We start from the raw sequence: 19152 nt of genomic DNA, 5'->3' as shown, positions 1-19152 counted from the left end.
CAAAACTACATCTGTACATCTCCACAGCTGGACTGGCAATGACTGGCAAGTATGTCGATTTTTGTTTGTTATACATTAGCAAATTGTTCGCAAATCAGATGCAAAGTAGATGTAATACAAGCGCTTTATCTGTGGCCAATCTGTATGCATTCACTACAGCTTATTTTAGTTTGTGAAGTGAACGTGATAGGCACGCTATACGAGTATATCCATTTTACACACTGTCCCATTCCTCTGCCAATCTGCAGTACCCCGTCAGTTGCGGATATCAGTGGATAACGCGGATATACAGTGCATAGATTGAGTATGTATTAAGTATTGCGTATGTAAGGCAGCTGTCATCCGCAACCAAAATTTTGTGCAGCTCAGAAATCCTGGCAATGGAAAAACATGCCTCTGCGGATAATTGTGGACGTGTGCGGATGCCGGCCGACTCATACAAGCATGTTTCACGGATATTGCGGATGTTTAGCGAATATAAACCAATTTTGTGCACAATTCAGATGCAAATCTTCCTAAACGCCAATGGGACCGGGCCTAGTAAAAGGCACCATCATTTACATTTGTTAAACGCACTAAAAATCACTATAGTGGTTGATATGATAAGTAAGAATACATATATTTATCATTGCTCTTTGTCTGCAGTTCAACAAATCCAGTCTCGATTTCTTTCATATTATATTCTGAATGGTGAGCTCATCAACACACTACTTGATGAATTTATATTGCAGGGCCATAAGTCATTGCATTGTTTTTATAATTTTAGGAAATGATCCTTTATATCTCAGTGTAATGGCACCATTGATTCTTTAAGATATCTTTTATTCCATGATAATTTTGTAAAACCATGGTCTGCTGAGTTCACTCTTGCCAACTTACTTACTCTATCATTTTAACTGTTTTATAGTTTTTACTATACATTTTTATTGATGCATTTTACTCTTGTTTGTATGGATAGTATTTTCCCCAATATTGGGGGTTTTAATAAAGAAATGAAAATAAATAAAAAATATTGGTCAGAGGCAGTTTTGCTGGTGGCATGTAGTTGTTTAGTATTACCCCAGAGGTGTATCTTTACAATAACTTATTTTTTTGTGCATTTCAAATTCAAATACCATAATTACTCTATTAAACGTCCCGGGGGCCTGTAATTTTTGAAAAGGGAGCGTTTATTGACTGTCGTTTGCGTGTGTGTGTGCTTGCATGCATGCTGCGCACAGTACAGCCTTACTTTACGTACAGACGTGCACTGCGTGCAAGAGAAGCAGCGCAGACTCAAAACAAATGTTTTTGCATGCAATAGCTGGTACACAATTACATAAAATGACTTTGCACAAACATTGCTACTCCACAGTGTTCAAGCTAAAGGCAATGAAAGAAGCAGAAGAGAAGGGAAGCACCATGCTGCGCGCATTTTCCTAGTTGGTAGCAAATATGTCCAGGAGTGGTGTAGGAACAAATATAAGCTTGCAACCCTGGCCAAAACAGCAGAACAGCTGCCGAGTGGGGGGAGAAAAGTGCATTATCAGGACATTGAAGAGGAGCTGATAAAATGGTTCCAGGAAAGGAGAACGGCAAGCATCCACGTCACAGGGAAGAGTCTGAAATACGAGGCACTGTGGCTGCATACACAACATGGAAACCAGAACTTCAGCACCTCAAATGACTGGTGTTTGACAATTTGTGGAATGACATATCAAGTTCACGATGCACTCATGTTGATCAGCACCCAAAAGAACTGACGGATAGCAAGGTCACTTCGACTGAGTAGGACGCAGAGACTTTGGCAGAGGAGGACAATGACAGTCCTGGACACGAGCCACGAATTGTGAATTTTATGGATTGTTTGTGGTTTGTCGTGACAATTTCACTACTTGCAATGTGCCGAAAAAAAATTGGGGGGGGTTAATAGGGAGGAGGCCTTTAATAAAGTAAATACGGTAATCCAAACCTTTCAGTTTCAACTAGGAAAATAAACCCAATTATTATCAGAAATCTTAAATTGAGCACATCTACAACCCCTGGCAAAAATTATGGAATCACCGGCCTCGGAGGATGTTCATTCAGTTGTTTAATTTTGTAGAAAAAAAGCAGATTACAGACATGACACAAAACTAAAGTCATTTCAAATGGCAACTTTCTGGCTTTAAGAAACACTATAAGAAATCAGGAAAAATAATTGTGGCAGTTAGTAACGGTTACTTTTTTAGACCAAGCAGAGGGAAAAAAATATGGAATCACTCAATTCTGAGGAAAAAATTATGGAATCATGAAAAACAAAAGAACGCTCCAACACATCACGAGTATTTTGTTGCACCACCTCTGGCTTTTATAACAGCTTGCAGTCTCTGAGGCATGGACTTAATGAGTGACAAACAGTACTCTTCATCAATCTGGCTCCAATTTTCTCTGATTGCTGTTGTCAGATCAGCTTTGCAGGTTGGAGCCTTGTCATGGACCATTTTCTTCAACTTCCACCAAAGATTTTCAATTGGATTAAGATCCGGACTATTTGCAGGCCATGACATTGACCCTATGTGTCTTTTTGCAAGGAATGTTTTCACAGTTTTTGCTCTATGGCAAGATGCATTATCATCTTGAAAAATGATTTCATCATCCCCAAACATCTTTTCAATTGATGGGATAAGAAAAGTGTCCAAAATATCAACGTAAACTTGTGCATTTATTGTTGATGTAATGACAGCCATCTCCCCAGTGCCTTTACCTGACATGCAGCCCCATATCATCAATGACTGTGGACATTTACATGTTCTCTTCAGGCAGTCATCTTTATAAATCTCATTGGAACGGCACCAAACAAAAGTTCCAGCATCATCACTTTGCCCAATGCATATTCGAGATTCATCACTGAATATGACTTTCATCCAGTCATCCACAGTCCACAATTGCTTTTCCTTAGCCCATTGTAACCTTGTTTTTTTCTGTTTAGGTGTTAATGATGGCTTTCGTTTAGCTTTTCTGTATGTGAATCCCATTTCCTTTAGGCAGTTTCTTACAGTTCGGTCACAGACGTTGACTCCAGTTTCCTCCCATTCGTTCCTCATTTGTTTTGTTGTGCATTTTCGATTTTTGAGACATATTGCTTTAAGTTTTCTGTCTTGACGCTTTGATGTCTTCCTTGGTCTACCAGTATGTTTGCCTTTAACAACCTTCCCATGTTGTTTGTATTTGGTCCAGAGTTTAGACACAGTTGATTGTGAACAACCAACATCTTTTGCAACATTGCGTGATGATTTACCCTCTTTTAAGAGTTTGATAATCCTCTCCTTTGTTTCAATTGACATCTCTTGTGTTGGAGCCATGATTCATGTCAGTCCACTTGGTGCAACAGCTCTCCAAGGTGTGATCACTCCTTTTTAGATGCAGACTAACGAGCAGATCTGATTTGATGCAGGTGTTAGTTTTGGGGATGAAAATTTACAGGGTGATTCCATAATTTTTTCCTCAGAATTGAGTGATTCCATATTTTTTTCCCTCTGCTTGGTCTAAAAAAGTAACCGTTACTGACTGCCACAATTACTTTTCCTGATTTCTTATAGTGTTTCTTAAAGATAGAAAGTTGCCATTTGAAATGACTTTAGTTTTGTGTCATGTCTGTGATCTGCTTTTTTTCTACAAAATTAAACAACTGAATGAACATCCTCCGAGGCCAGTGATTCCATAATTTTTGCCAGGGGTTGTATAATGCTAATTAGCAAATTTGAGTTTCACATTTTGGTTGCAATTCCATTTAATGCCACACATTATGTTTAAATATAATCTTTAATAAATGGGACACCAATAATTTGCTTTAAAACACTAAAAATACACAAAATAAATATTCTGCTCTTATAAACTTTATGTGCCAAAATAAATAAAAAAATAAGTATTCCAGGCCCGGCTCTTCAGTCTTCCAGTCCAGTCTGATCACATCCTGGTCTCCTGTGCTCGGTCATAGGCTGCAATCCTCTCTTTAATGTGCACCAGTTTATGGTGAAGATGAATGCATTTCTTCTTATCTTCACGATATATGGGAAACCACTTCATAAAAAAAAAAAAAAACAGTGAGACATCAAACTGTGTAATTATGTCTGGTGTCAACAATACTGCAATAAAACAGAAAAAAGTCTTACTTTCTGATAGATCCTGTACTTTTCCAGTACGTCGTCCTGCATTTGCTGTGGAAACAACAGAAAAAAGTGTTAGAGACATAAATGTAATCTGTTGTCTGTCGCGTCCTGGAGAGCACATAGTCAAGTCCACGTCAGTTGATGGATACATGAACATTTCTAAATCAAGAAATATGTTTTGGGCATAATTTACCTCAGTCCCAAAGAAATACAAACAGCATGGTACTGTGTGGTAAATCTGTCTGGAGTGGCAGTTCTCAAAAACTATGTGACCATGCAAGAAGGAGACAAGTGAGGGAAGCCACCAAGGGCAACTCTGAAGATGTTATAGGCTTCTGCGAATGTGATTGAAAAAACTGGGGACAGTGCAACTTGCGTCTGTTGACCTCACCAGTTACTGAAGGAGCTTCATACAAGACAATGGATCAAGTCTCAGCAGATGTCTTTCATGCTTTGTGGCAAACTGAAGCTGAAAGTTCACATCTTTTGATGATGATCCTTTTCTGTGCCCATTTTTGTTAATGAGAGAAGTAAATGAAGTCCAAGACATATTCATTGATTGGAAATGTTCATGTATCCATCCACTGACTTGTCTTAAGAAAACTGCATGTGAAAGTGATTATATTTGTATTCAGAATAATCCTTAATGTCCAATTATTTATGGCCTCAGTAAATGCAGGGACTGGATGTAAAAACTGCTGCAATTCCTAAATGTTCAATGTGATATTTTTGTGAAAACCCTTGAATTAAAGCTAAAAGTCTACAAGCACATCTTGATTTTATTTTAACTCCATTATAGTGGTCTACAGAGATGCAATTAGAAAAACTGTCCCTGTCAAATTTCTTATGGACATGAGAGTTGGCTGCTGGTCCAGACAGTACCTGATAAGCCTCCGTTCCAGGAGGCAGCGTGTCCAGTTCAGAGGTCATCTGAACAAACCTCTCTGAGGCAGCGGCGATCCGGTCATGAATAACTTTGTATTCCTGATACTCGGCATCAAACTCCTCTTCATATTTTTGCCGCTGCTCCAGTGTTTTGACGGTGGTGTATTTGCTGAAAAAACAAAATAGAACTTATTGAAAGATATTATCCTGCTGTCATTTTTTTTTTTACCTTAATCTGTCAACAAAAAATCAACACTATTTCAACTGAAGTGTAATCAAATTATCAACGGAAAATAAATAAATGAAATAAAATAAAAAAGACTTAATTTCTTTATAGTTGTACGGCCTAGTATATGACAAAGTCACTTCCTGATTCACATTCATGAATAAAATGATTTTTAGACTCAGATTTAAAAAGCCAATGTTTCTTATGAATATAAAGATACTGTACTGTACAGGTACACCTAAAATTTATTTTAAAAGTGCTCCAGTCATGTTCTTATTGATAAATGAAATCATAGCATCTTTTTATTATTTTGTAGATGGATAAAAATGATCAGTTATTCTGGTTGTGTTGCTAATATCTCCACTAGATGGCACTGCAGAATAGTTCTGAGTCTATTATAATGCTTTTTATTAATTGATATATAGATATTCCTTGATTTGGGTTGTATTCCTATAATGACACTGCAGAACTGTTTTGAGATGTGTTTTTATTTCTAAACAACAGTTTTTCTTTTTTTCATATAAAAACTAATGATTGATTAGGTTTATATTATTCCTAATATTTCCAATTGATGTCACTGCAGAATGGTTTTATGAGTTGCCATAAAACAACATGATGTGTGTTGACCAGATGCACACATGTAAGACATGTGCTTCTGTTTTTTATTTTTTAATAAGTCACTCGGTCAGGTCAGTTGAGGAAAAGTAGGTGAGATTTTTCAGCACATCCAGAAAAGATCAAAAACAACTTGTTGATTCTGTCACTCAAACTCCATTTCTGCAGCTGATTTCTAAGTTCAAATGCCTCCTGATATGGGGAATGTAGAGTGTGTACGAGGCTGAAACACAACGTTAATTAAACTTACTTGACATAGTCGGGGAGTGGAGTCGCTGAGGTTGAAGTAACCGTCGCTTTCTCTCCCGTGTGTCCTGAGGAGAGAAAGAAAAAACACAGACACAAATGGTTCAGTCAGTCCGCCAATAAGAATGTTGTAAACACCAGCTGCATCAAGTCTAATGGAATTATTGATCACTATCTGTGATTAGAGGCCTGATCCAGGGCAGGCGGCGACATCAGCAACCTGCGAGGCAGGAGGCAACGCTGCCTGCTGAGTCTCAGGGTCAAAGGTCACCCAGATGTGGAGGCAGCGTTACACTCCTCACTTGTTACACTCTTGAATGAAACAGGATGAAATGATGAACTCTTCTTTACAGGTGTTGTCATCAACGTGTACAATTCATTCGGTTCACTGTCCCTTTTCAACTATGTGTTTGTCTGTTTTTCAACAAGATGACTCACAAACAAAGCCACTAATTTTCAACAAACTTGGTGACACGGTTTGTCCAAATGGGGCCTCATTTATACATTTATAACAGCTGTGCACACATAAAACAAGAACTGAATGATCTGCGGGCAGCACGGTGGCTTAGTGGTTAGCACTGTTGCCTCACAGCGAGAAGGTCATGGGTTCAATTCCCGCCTGTGTTTTTTCTGTGTGGAGTTTGCATGGGTTTCCTCCCACATCCAAAGACATGCGGGTTAGGTGGATTGGAATCTTTAAATTGTCCATAGGTATGTGAGTGTGCTACACTCTGTGAAGGGTTTGGTCAAACCAGAAACAGACCTTTGTGGACGTTTCCAGGGTACAGGGCTGAGCTGTGGGGGTTGGTGCACTGAGCTCCATGAGAGGGCATCTGTGGAGGCACAGGCTCAAGTGATGTCCTCTGTTTTTTCGGGTTCAGATCGTTGGACAGGTCTGACTCCGATAGGCGTTTCCTGGAAAAAAAAAGAAGTCAGTCAGTCATTTTAAAACGAGGTGTCAAGAAAAAGATAAACAACGAAATATATATGAGTCACAAAGTAAGTGGATCAGGAAGAATTATTCATTTTCATGTTGCTGCCACGAGAAAATATCTGAATATGAAAACACGCTGGAGAAAAAAAAATACTGATTTTTTATGTTCTGTTTTATGGCTTTGGAGAAATGATCTACAAAAGTCAGCCATGAAGACTGAACACAGTCCAGTCAGGGAACAAAAGAACAGAACAATCGCAGCAGATTTCACCTGTGTTGGACCAAACCTTCTGTCAATCTGCTTCCTGCAGCTCCTTCCTCAAAAAACACCACAGAACAAGCCACAATCACCCCCCCACAAACTGGTTCACACAACACTCTCGCCCATGTGATTGTCACTGAGCTGAGAACCCCCCATCTCAAATCTCTGAAATAAGACGTAGGGTGTCCTGAGAAATCAAATCCAGTTTACAACATGTATCTCAGTAGTACGATATCACACTTGGTACTCTGTTTTCTGAGTACAGCTGTAAGTGTTTTAAACTTAGCAGGGATTGTTAACAGAGAGGGGTTGTGTGTTTTGCAAACGCTGCTGGCACTTTTTCCCTCTCAAACAGAGAAAAGGTACGAGTGAGGTTGTGAAGCTCAACCTGAAGAGCTCGGCCCTGCTACTCTGAACCGTCCATGCTAATGCCGCGGAGGCAAACATTTTCCGATGCTTTGAAGTGTCCAGTAACAGATTCATCAGTGCAGAGACGGAGTCATTTAGAAGCTCCACTTTCAACGTGATCACAGCAGACTTCTACATTAACTCGGTGGCCTTTCTGTGCCAACGACAGCACCGTCAAAACACATCAATCCTTTAGTCTCTCACAAAAAGTACGATTCAAAACTCCAAAATGTTCTGCTGTAAAGCTAAAAGCAGAGTATTTCAATAAAACTAACTAAGCATCAGAGAGCATTTGTATGGGAGATGATTTTTTTTTGGGGGGGGGGGGTGACACTCACCTACTCAGCAGCCTGTCAATGAGCTGCTTTTCCTCCCTCTTGTATCCAGGCCAGTCTGTCTGGACGTGCGTGAAGAGCTCAGGCTTCAGAGCGTAGCAGTCAGCAGCTGGGTTCCAATTGCTGACCTAAAGGTCAAAGAAAAAAGAAACAATGTTATTCCAACAGCAGTAGACAGAACACAGCATCGTCTCAGAGAGAGTCTGGTTGAGGTTCTGGAAGTGTTGTACAGTCATAAACCCACGTTAAAGTTAAAAACACACCGTTCTGCCCTCAGTGTCTCTACTGAACTGGATCTATATTGTTTAACAAAATTTTATTCCTCCAGAATGATACAAACCATCCACTTTAAATTTTCAGACATCAGATCCCAGCTGGAGACACCCCACTGCTCTCCTGTCAAAACACAGTCTTCTCCTCCACAGGTAGTTAACGTACAGCCTTAATTACAGTGAACAGCGGCACAGTCTCCACCTGAAGACTGTTTTGGGACGCCAAAACAATGTGAACAAGATCACAGAAAATACAGCAAAAATAAAACTAAATCGACAAACTTTTGAGATTAGAGTTTTCAGCTGCACAACAATGATAATCTGCTAGTTAGACCAAGATTATTTGCAACAGCAGTGGTGATGGGCAGCACTGTAGTTATAAATCCTTGACCCAACATCACCGGAGTCAAAACACAGCTGAATTTTACATGAAGTTCTTTTATTTAACCAGTACGATAAATGTTCCTTTTTATATTTTCTCTTCCCTCCTCTGGTGTTTTGAGACATTCTGTTTTCTGAGAAGGTAACAAAGGTATCTGTTGTCTGTCTATTTGTCAGCTGGACTGCTCAGAACCCTGTCACCTGATGTTCACAAAGCCTGGTGACACGGTTGACATCAGACTCTAGAGTGCATCAACATTGTCACGCCCTGGATCTTCATTTATTTTAATGACAAGACCGACATAATAATGGAACCAATTTTTACAAAACCTTTGGAAAAATTGGAAGAACTAACAAAGAACCAACAAAGGAGTAGTACGTCATCACTTCAGCCCATTCTTGACACCAAAGACCACCTGCCACATGCTAACATGACAAAGTGCTACTAGTTAACATCTTGGAATAATGTGTTGGACGATGTGTTTTTGGTGTTTGAGGAGGTATGCACTATGCAGTCATATTAATGTTTCTACCTGTGGAAGGTATCTTGGCGTTTTCCTTAATGCTTGCATTTGAAAGTATTTAGTGTCTTGTCAGCAGTGTATTTACACAGCAATGTGCCAGATGTCTCACCTCCTCCAACACTGAGCTCATCTCAGCCATGTCCTCTGAATCGGCTCGCTCTCTCTCCAACCACAGCACCAGATCAGGCTTCTTGTGTGGCCTTAAAGCGAGCCGATGGATAATCCGATCTTTCAAGGGGCAGTGTGCCACCGGGCTGAGAACCTGGCTCCTCTTACATCGGGAGGGCTTGCTGCTGCTGCTGCTGCTGCATGAGCCTGGCATTAGACTCCTCTTCCTCTGGACCTTTCCAAATCTACCTGAAATCAAAACAAAAGAGGGCCAGACTGTGAATTTCAACATGAAATTTGTGAAAGATAAGGACAAGATTCTTTGAACACAGATGAGCAAAACGTTAAAGAAGTATGTCATCTACAGCCTGGCCAACATGTCCTTCCTAATCCAAGCCTAAATCCAGTTATATAAATCACACCCTAACGTTGAAGAGCAAAGACAGACAGATCTACACAGATCTGAATAGACCCCTTTCCATTCTTCTTTTTTTCCTCCTCCTCTTGATGCATCACGCAATGCAGTTTTGTTGGTCGGGCACCTGTAAAGCTGAAGCGGGATTGTTCAAATTGTCTTTTAAAAACGATGTAAACGCCTTCATTTTGCGCTATGAGGATTCTTTGGATGAAGTTACATTTGCTCACTACAATATGAAGCTGAATGGGATTGAATGGCATCGATCCTTACGAGGTAGAAGCTGGTCTTGTTGGTCACAGAAACAGCAAAACCAAAACACCAGATCAACAACTGAGCTAAATTTCACACTATAAAGATATTCAAACACATTAAATCAATTTTCACTGTTTTTACATCTTGCAATAGTTTGTATATTATTGAATCCTATATTACTTGACTCATTCTATAATTATCTACAAAAAATACTGACCAGCGATTAAATGTTCAGAGCCTTTGTAATGCTGATTGCCCGGGTCAGAGTTGACCTGAGCCAACCACAGCCTGTGTGACACGCTACAAAGCTCCTCCCTCCGAACACCACCCATGAATTCACCATTGTCCCACTTATTTCTAACTGATGCTTCACTGCTCACCGGCGCTCTATGTTTACGTTCTCTGCCTTACAACATGGAGAGACACTGGGAATCATGGGTAAACACGGCCAGAATGGAAAGGTGTCTCGTGTCATGCCAATCTCTCTACTGCTGCCATGCAAAGACTCATTTACAGTGACAAGCTGCTGTGTTGGTGTTAAAAGCTACGTTACTGAGAGTGGAAACCAGTGACGGGCTTGACAGCAGGCAGAGGGGCACAGAAACTAAAAGTCTGTTTCATCCTCTTAATTCAACTGGAAGCAGGCAGGAAATAGTTGTGCTCATACAATCGATATCTGCAGCTGAACTCTGAGCATTATACTGTAGTGATGGTTTGCATCACGTTTCCATTCAGTAAATCTAATTTACACATTTAAATTCATCGTGGCTGGATCATTTATTAAGTGCAGCACTGTCAATTTAATAGATAGTGGCACTGATGTCATGACTCAAAGAAGGACAGGCAGTAAAATAAATAAGCAAATAAATAAAACTGCCTGCAAAAAAAACACTATAATTACATCTTTAAGTAAAACTTCATCAGCATGAGACTTGTTAGTGTGATTCTGACAAAACCAAACTCACAAATGGTACTAAGAGGCAGGCTGGCACGCTGTCCAAAATAATGTGATCAAAATGACACACCGAAAGCATGAATAGCTGCAATTCAGCACTTTGATCAATTATGTGATAACTTCCACATCGTATGACAATTATACCAGCAGGATATCAGCAGGATGCAATAGTTTGGAAACTTTCTGGCAACATGAAAACTCCCTGTTATTTGTCCTTGATCCCTTCATCCTTGGAAACGACCACGTAAACTGAGATTAGAACACATAACAGCTTGGAGAGAAACACATTCATAAACATCTTACTTGGCATCCACTTGATCTGAATCGCTGAGTGTTTCCGGCTGGCTTTCTTCATCTGGGACCAGCGTTCCCGCATTTCCTGGTAGGACTGTTGTGTGGCACAAAATGTCATCTTGCCCTGAATATGGCCCTTGTTCTCCAGGTGGTCCCTGTCGTCCCTTTGGGGAGAAGCAAGAAAAGGGGGAAAAAACTTTTAAAGTTTAAATTTACAAATTGTCTGGTTCAGCTCAGTCAATTTGCCAAATGTAGTCGAGATTCTGGCAGTGCTGCGATAAAACGTGGCATCATATGACACATGCACGAATGCACACACAGATGCTGGTTATGCAAATTCAAACCCATGTTTATAAATCATCTCTTCAAATAACTATGTGTCCAGTTAAGGAGCTTAAAACACTTCTGAGCTACGGCCCAAATACAGCAGCACTAATGTTACTTTTTCATTGACCCTTTGACCCCACATAGCCACAAACGCTGCCTCGCTGTTCTCAGTTATTACTGGTCACACCTTTGTGGCAGAAGCCTCTGGGTGTTATTGGAGTCATGTCTGAATAGAACCTAATGTGTGTTATTTGCCCTAAAAGAGGGGTGAGTGACTGGTACAGCCTTGTGGTGTCAGTCTTTGAATTCCATTTGCAGATGAGTGTGAAAGCAGTTGTGAGTGCTGCTTATCCTGAGACGTACTGCTGAATGCACTCAAAGCTGGACTGTGAGTTCTCGCTGCCATCACTGGACAAGTTGAACTTGAAGATTCTTGTTGCATCAGGGTTGTCCGGGGTCGGTGCTGGAATCTTCATGTACTACACAAGAGAAAAAATGAAAAACACTTAGGAAAGTGAAATATGTATGACAAGAGTCTAAGAAAAAAGATAAAGACACTGATATGTCTGGAAAAAAGGCGTCTGAAATCATTATCATCATCATTGACCTGAATTTCTCAAAGATGTAATCTGATGTGATGTAGTCTGTAATTTAAGATCTTAAAAACTGTTCACGAATTTAATCAACTCAGCAACGTACTTACTGAAACAGATGAGTGCCACCTTAAAAAAAAAAAACTAATGCAGTACTGAAGAATAAGAATGTATAGAAAATATCCATTCATAGAAGCCACATCCTCTGCTATATCTTGAAGTTTTAATGTCTTGTTAATTAAAAGTGGATGTGTGCACATCTCAGTGGATGCTTAATAATCACATACATAGAGAAACTGTCACGAGTGTGCTCCACCACAAATCAGAACTCATTACAGTGTTCAGTTTCAGAGGCATTATGGGGAGAATGCATAAACAACTTACCACCTGGTTCTCCTTGAAGCAAATCATTGGCTGATTTGATAGTGATGTCTAAGAAGACAGAGAGGAAGAACAAAGTTATTATGAAGTCAAACATCACAGTAAAACAGTGCTCATATTTAACTTGAGCAGCTCATAGAGTGAAAATATTAAGCCTTATTCAGGAGATTTCTCAGTAACAAATGATACATGGTTGGTAAACTTTCTCATGAACTGTCAAACGGTGTTCTTATTGCTCGTCCCAGCAGACTTTAAAATGACAGCTGTGGTGATCTTTAAGTATACAGCCGCAGGTCACCAACCCAACTCCTGGAGAGCTCCTGCCTTGCATGTTGAGCAATGTTATGGTAACGGTCTGAAGAAAACTCGCAATAAAACTGATTATTCACAGGTATTATACCAAAGTGTTCCATTACTTATGCAACCCATCATCTTGGCTTTTATATTTGAATTAATTAATATCAAGTTATAGAGATTTGCTTTCAATTTGAGTTTAAGGAAGATAATTTTAGAATTATTTCTTTTTTCTATTTGAAGTGGCATAAACAAATTCAAATGTGTGAAATACCAAGCGTTCCCATACTTTTGGAGGGCACTGTATGTTAACAAATGAAACCAACCACACAAAACGAAATATATTTGGTTCATATGCTGCACGCAATAAAAGAAGTCAAAGTACATGTAAGAATCATAATGTTGTTTTGTTTGTTTTTTGCACATTTTCCATACATTCCAACCCTTTCTGATTTGGGGTGGTACCATAAAGCACAAACTTAAAAAATTTATTGTTAAGAGGATTTTGGGATAGTGTGACCCGAAACACTGTCTGTGATACTTAAATATTAATCAAAATATTCATGAACACTATCCCACGGTGGAAAACTGTGGAACCAACTGGTGCACAATGGAAATCAGATTGTCTCTGTCGTGTCCAGGTCCATCCAGGCTCTCACACCGTCTGCACCTGCTGCAGGCAGACCAGCCCTTTTATTGACTAGAGAGCGCTGCCCCCTAGTGGTCTTTTCCAGACATCATAGTCTCACCATCAGCTGTATGTTTTGTAGAATTACGGTTCAAATTAAATGAATAAATCAATCAAATCCAGGTCCTGATGACAGCTTCTTTACTCAGTTTCAGCAGCGAAATTACACAAAAATTATCTTTTAAAAATCAATTCAATGACTGTTATCCAAAATCACAGACTTTTACAGGTTTGGGTATTTTTATTCATTAATTAAAAAAAAAAAGTTTCCCTTTTTAACCTTTTTAAAAACCTGTTTACTCGTAACTGGCAAGTAAAATCCCTTTATTTTCACAGCAAAACAACAAACAGGTGGAGATATTTTCTTCAGAGTTGTTGGGAGTTGGAAATAAAATGGAAAGTTGAAGCTACAGTGCTTCTTACCTTCAGGTTCTGATAAGTTTCTAGTGTCTGGATTGCGCTGTCAGTCAGTGTAACGTGGTACATAGTTTGGTTGGTGGTGTTTTTGCTGGTTTGGGCACCAGAGAGACCATAAATGTGCTGCTGCCTCAATGCTGCCATTTTCCAACTGTTTCTTCTGGCCTCTGCTTCTGAGCACTAACGTCTGTTTTTATTACTTTGTTCAGTTACGTGCTCATACGTCACGAGCAGAGGAGGGCGGGGGTGCGTGTGGGCGGAGCTAAAACAGCGCACGTGCACACACATACGGAGCCTACTGGCCAATTAAATAAAGAACCTGATTTATCTTCAGCAGATTGCGCACAACCTGACTATTTTTGTGAGATTTTCCAGTCTGTAATCAGTCCACATAATCAAGTTGTGTGGATCAAACATAGACGACTTATTAGAACATCAACAATTTCGAGTAATAATCGAGCTGATTCTCTCATTTCCTTCTTTTTGTTCTCCAGTTAATGTAACCTTCATCCCTCCTAATCTGTGTTTGCCATGATTAGATATTTGATTTATTTCCTTTGTTTCTTTTAGTAGTTTGACTCATTCTCCCCTCTTCTATTCTGTTACTCAGATCTCACTGGAACAAATACTCAATTCAAAAAATGATGATTCTTTAATCAAAGTTTATACAAGTTGTGTGTAATTATTAGCAAACTTTTACCATAAATTTGTTCACCATTGTCATGAACAAAAGTGAACAAGAACAAAAGTGGATGGTTAACAACAGTCATGATGGATCATATAGCAATAGTGGAATTTGTAATAGTTGCATTTAAGAATAAAACATCACTTAACTAGCAACAGGAGAGTTGGTTTCCCTTTGCAATGACAATATTATTACACATAGTTTGATGAGCTTCAGCCTCATATTAGCAAAGCTCGAAGCAGCAAACACCTAAAGCTCCAAAACTATGCACAAGTAGACCGAATGAATGTCTTAAAATAGTTTGTCCAACACAAAACTCAACATGTGGCTTCACACAAGCCATCCCACTTATTATTATTATTATTATTATTATTATTATTATTATTATTATTATTATTATTATTATTATTATTATTATCTATGCCTGTATGCTGGAATACAGCATACAGGCATAGATAATTTCTTCATTACTTTCCATTTCAATCATATTCACAGGTGAAATGATCATCCACAGCCTTTGAACTGACGATTTGTGCAGTTTATAGCTGCACATGAAGGTGTTTTTTTTGGCAAAATCACAAAGAATAAAGTGGCATGCACCTGGTTAAAGAAAAGACCGTTGAGGAGCGGTACATGCGAGTGGTTATATGGTGGCCGATTTGCTTCAGGCCAGTGAGCTATCCACTGGGTCATTTCTGAGGGGAACGATTAGCCAACACCAACTGTGGTCTGAACAGTCCCCCTTTTGATCAGTCCCCCTGCTTTCACTGCGCATGTAGCATGTCGGATTTATATAGCGCGTTTCCATCTGCATCAGACGCTCAAAGCGCTTAACAAATAATGCCTCACATTCACCCCGATGTGAGGGTGCTGCCATACATAGATTTTTACAGGGGTCCCTTCAGTCTGTGACACCAGCACCAGACACAGATTTGCAGAGGAACCTTGCATTGCTCTGAGGGGCACTTTTTTTTTAGGCCAAAAGTGTAAAGTAGAGCCCAGCATGGGACTACTTTGTCCCTCAGCCACTCCTGCACACCCCGCAACCGCAGTGTGTGTGTCGCCTTTCACACCGAATGCTCCGCTGGGAGCGCACACTGTCGCTTGTCATCAGGCCTTGACGAAGCCGCCGCAGTAAAAGTTTAACCTAATCTTTTATTTATTTATTTACAAATATGAACAATACAGGTTAAACAGAACAATGGTTTGAGGTGTGCATACATAACAAAGCGGCGGGACCAGATATTTTTTGTTGGGGGGGGCTGAGGGGGAGCTGGGGTAAAAGTTGGAGGGGCTCCACAAAATGTCGTCAAAATGAACAATATATAGTAAATTGCTTTATAAATACCAAGGTGTATGTTTTAGTCACCCGTGCTTCTCTAAAATGTGGTATCAATGCACACACATATCACTTAGAATGATTGCAAGTTCAGTAAACTTGTACATAGGTATACAAACTGAATTCATTGAAATGGTGCTCAAGACAATGCATGGAATCAACCTTACACAAATTGTCTCTATCAAAGATTTATTGCCAATTTAACACAGAGGTCATAACCATTCGATAAAAGTAAGTAAAATATATAGCCTGAGAAACTTTGCTGTAAACAATATACAAAAAAGTGATTCTTTATGAAGTTTGTATACAATCTAGCCCAAGTTACATGTAAGCAAACAGCCAAAGAACACGTTACTTCAAAACTATGTGCCTGTTCTGGTGGTTGGCAGCAAATATAAGCGAAGTGCGCATCGCATCCACGCATGCGTGGGTCAAACGGGGGCAAAAATTCCAGCTCCCAAACTCACACCGCTCCCATTGAATTTCGTATACAGTAGCATTAGCGGACTGTAAAAGTTACGGCTTTTACAGGGATTGTTTCAAAGGCTTTAAGCCTTAAGCGACGCATACTCGTACAATAATGACAGGGGCGCATTGTGCTGTTTTCAAATGCTCGAACGGAATTTATAGGCTTGAAAGTTGGCTGAAAACACACGATTGCACAGCTTCGCCGAGTCCACACAAAGACGGAATGAAGAAGAAATGTGGTCGTAAACCTCTGTTCGTTCTACACAATTTCGCCACAGAAAAGAAAGATCCAGACGGACGTAAAAGACGGACTAAAATGGTAAGTTTCTTGCACACATTTATTTTGTCAATATCCTGAAACCGTGCCACCATTTTCGTGCATCGGCTTATGACTGTAATGTCGTGCCATGAATGACGTGGCGCGTAATATTGTAAAATTGACATGTTCTATAAACAAACTGCATGCATGCACATATCAGTGTATGTCTGTCAACTTATCAAAACAAACGTGACACCAAAGAAGTTATATGTGAGACTCACCGTCATTGTCGTCATTACGAAGCCGGCGGAGTAGCGATTTCTCAGTCCTGTTTAGCAAATATTGTGCAATATCCACAGTTTCAGACTCTGGACTTTGTCTACCCATCCGTCAGTTGCCTTCAAGGGGTCAGAAATTTGTTTGTCTCCAACTATCAACAAGGACTGGTCATTATCGACAGCAAGGCGCTCTTCCTCCTTTGTCGGTACTAATGGTACTTTCTGTACAGATGCAGCACACGCAAGCAAAACCAGCTCTTCTTTCCATTTCTGTCCACTGCCGTACGTAGTCCTGGTTGTAAGAGGCAATCCGTGGAGCTTCCAAAAACGCTTTAAATCGTCAACTTTCCAGCAGTTGAAATGATCCAAATCACAGCACTCCTCGCTGCTTTCTGCCACCATAGCTTGTGGGTTGGTAGCTGAAAGATTTAGCCTACCCATAATGCACCGCGCGGCCTGAGATGCGCACTTTGCTTATTGAGACATTCTCAGCGCAAAACTGTAGTTGAGATCCATAAATATGTCAGTCGCTATTCACATTATTGGCAGAATTATTGGGGAGGCTGAGGGGGGGCTTGGCTCATTATTAAGCCCCCCCTTGGCACCGCCACTGTAACAAAGAAAGGCATTAAAATAAAGAGCTTACATAAAAGGGATACATAAAGACAGATTAGAAGTTAAATTCTCTTAATATTTTGGTTTTTACAGCTTTTCCGTTAGTGCAATGTTTTAAGGTCTCTGAATAAGATTTAAAATAAGACATAAAAACAACAAAACTGTGTGTGTATATGAAATCTGGCTAAAATAATAACAAGGTTAATCAGATATGTTTTTTAATGGGGGATTCATCATTAAAGTACCTGAATAACACAAATTCCACTTTAAATTGAAGATGAATAACCAGATTTCTGTTTAAAATAAGAGAAATATTGTTGCAAAAGGCAGAACAAAAAGTACAATCAAAGAAAAGGTGAACAATGAATTCCTCAGAGAGCTGACAAAATGTACAAAGGGGTCCACATCAGGTCTGTATTTCCGCCAAGGATTTTTGACCCCCTGAAAAGAAATCTTATTGGGTACTCTTGTAGCGGAAAATTTTGATACTGTTTTACATAATACTATGTATTTTAATTATATTTTTGACTATCATTCTCATATTTGTGAAAAGGTTTGACAGTTAATTGGTCAGGGAAGCACTGAAAATACAACAAAATTCATTTACATATAATTATTTGCTGCAAGACTGATACTCCAGACTGACAAAATACATATATGTCGCTGGATGTTACTATTTAATCTTCTGATTTTCAGAAAATGTAAACATTTCTCTAATTGGATTGAGAGCAATAACCCAGTCTGCACACATTATAATTTGTCTGTCTATTAGCAAGACTATCTCAAAACTACTGTACGGATTTTGGCAAAATTTTCCCCCCACAGATAGATATTAGACCAAGAAAGACCATTAAATTTTGGAGGTGATCTGGATTCTGTATCAATATTTCACTTTAAATAGGTTTTGTAGGATTACGCCAAAACCACTTCACGGATTCTCACCAAATTTTCACCACAGATAGATATAAGAGCATGGAAGGCTCCACTGAATTTTGGAGGTGATCCGGATTCTGAATGAAGATTTCTCTTTCTATAGACTAAGTGATTTGGATCCAGATTGGCGACATCATAAATCTCTGATTGCTCTTGTTCTACATTGGTTAATGAAAATAAAAACACCTTCACATGCATGGCTACTTCTGATATCTGGGTTACAGTTTTTTTTAGCTTCATGTTTTGTTTAACTTTGTCCACAAAGAGCATCCTCACATACGTGCCCTCCGCCTCCAGATGTCAGGACTGTGTGAAGAGCTACAGAGAGATGGCATCATCTGTATATCCATTTGCTCTGAATGCAAACTGGTGTGAGTGCATTCGTAACTTCATTTTTGCTTATTGTGATGACTCTTTCTCTTTTAAAAGTTAATCATTATGAATTAAGTGAACACAGGCTTTGTTGAAACAGAATTTCATGAAAGCGAAAGGTTTAGCTGATAAAAAGTGGGAATATTTACTTCAAAGGTGTTATTCATTATAAAATAAGGGTAAAAGCACATTTGGATGAAGCACATTTTGTTATGATTTAAATTTACAAAAAGAACTGAGTTGACTGGAAAAACTGCA

General features: G+C 39.4%; 1 protein-coding gene across 1 annotated transcript; it reads right to left on the bottom strand.

Annotated features, from left to right (window-relative positions):
- Positions 1-3927: 3927 nt before the first annotated feature.
- LOC117514883 (RNA polymerase II elongation factor ELL-like) lies at positions 3928-14089 on the bottom strand. Its single transcript, XM_034175459.1, has 11 exons — positions 13952-14089; positions 12550-12597; positions 11925-12051; positions 11255-11410; positions 9328-9575; positions 8045-8169; positions 6866-7017; positions 6107-6170; positions 5013-5184; positions 4134-4178; positions 3928-4041 (listed from the first exon to the last, which is right to left on the bottom strand). The coding sequence occupies exons 1-11, from the start codon at positions 14087-14089 to the stop codon at positions 3928-3930; spliced, it is 1389 nt and encodes a 462-aa protein (XP_034031350.1).
- Positions 14090-19152: the final 5063 nt, after the last annotated feature.

This window comes from Thalassophryne amazonica, chromosome 8 (assembly GCF_902500255.1).
Source record: "Thalassophryne amazonica chromosome 8, fThaAma1.1, whole genome shotgun sequence".
Lineage (NCBI taxonomy): Eukaryota > Metazoa > Chordata > Actinopteri > Batrachoidiformes > Batrachoididae > Thalassophryne > Thalassophryne amazonica.
Note: the sequence above shows the minus strand (reverse complement) of the source record. Positions and strands in the feature narration are given on the sequence as shown.

Coding starts and splice junctions, on each gene's coding strand:
- LOC117514883 (XM_034175459.1), bottom strand. CDS start 14,089: ATGGCAGCATTGAGGCAGCAGCACATTTATGGTCTCTCTGGTGCCCAA. Junction 12,052..12,549: donor GCTTCAAGGAGAACCAGGTG/GTAAGTTGTTTA, acceptor TCTCTTGTGTAG/TACATGAAGATTCCAGCACC. Junction 8,170..9,327: donor TGAGCTCAGTGTTGGAGGAG/GTGAGACATCTG, acceptor TTTGACCTTTAG/GTCAGCAATTGGAACCCAGC.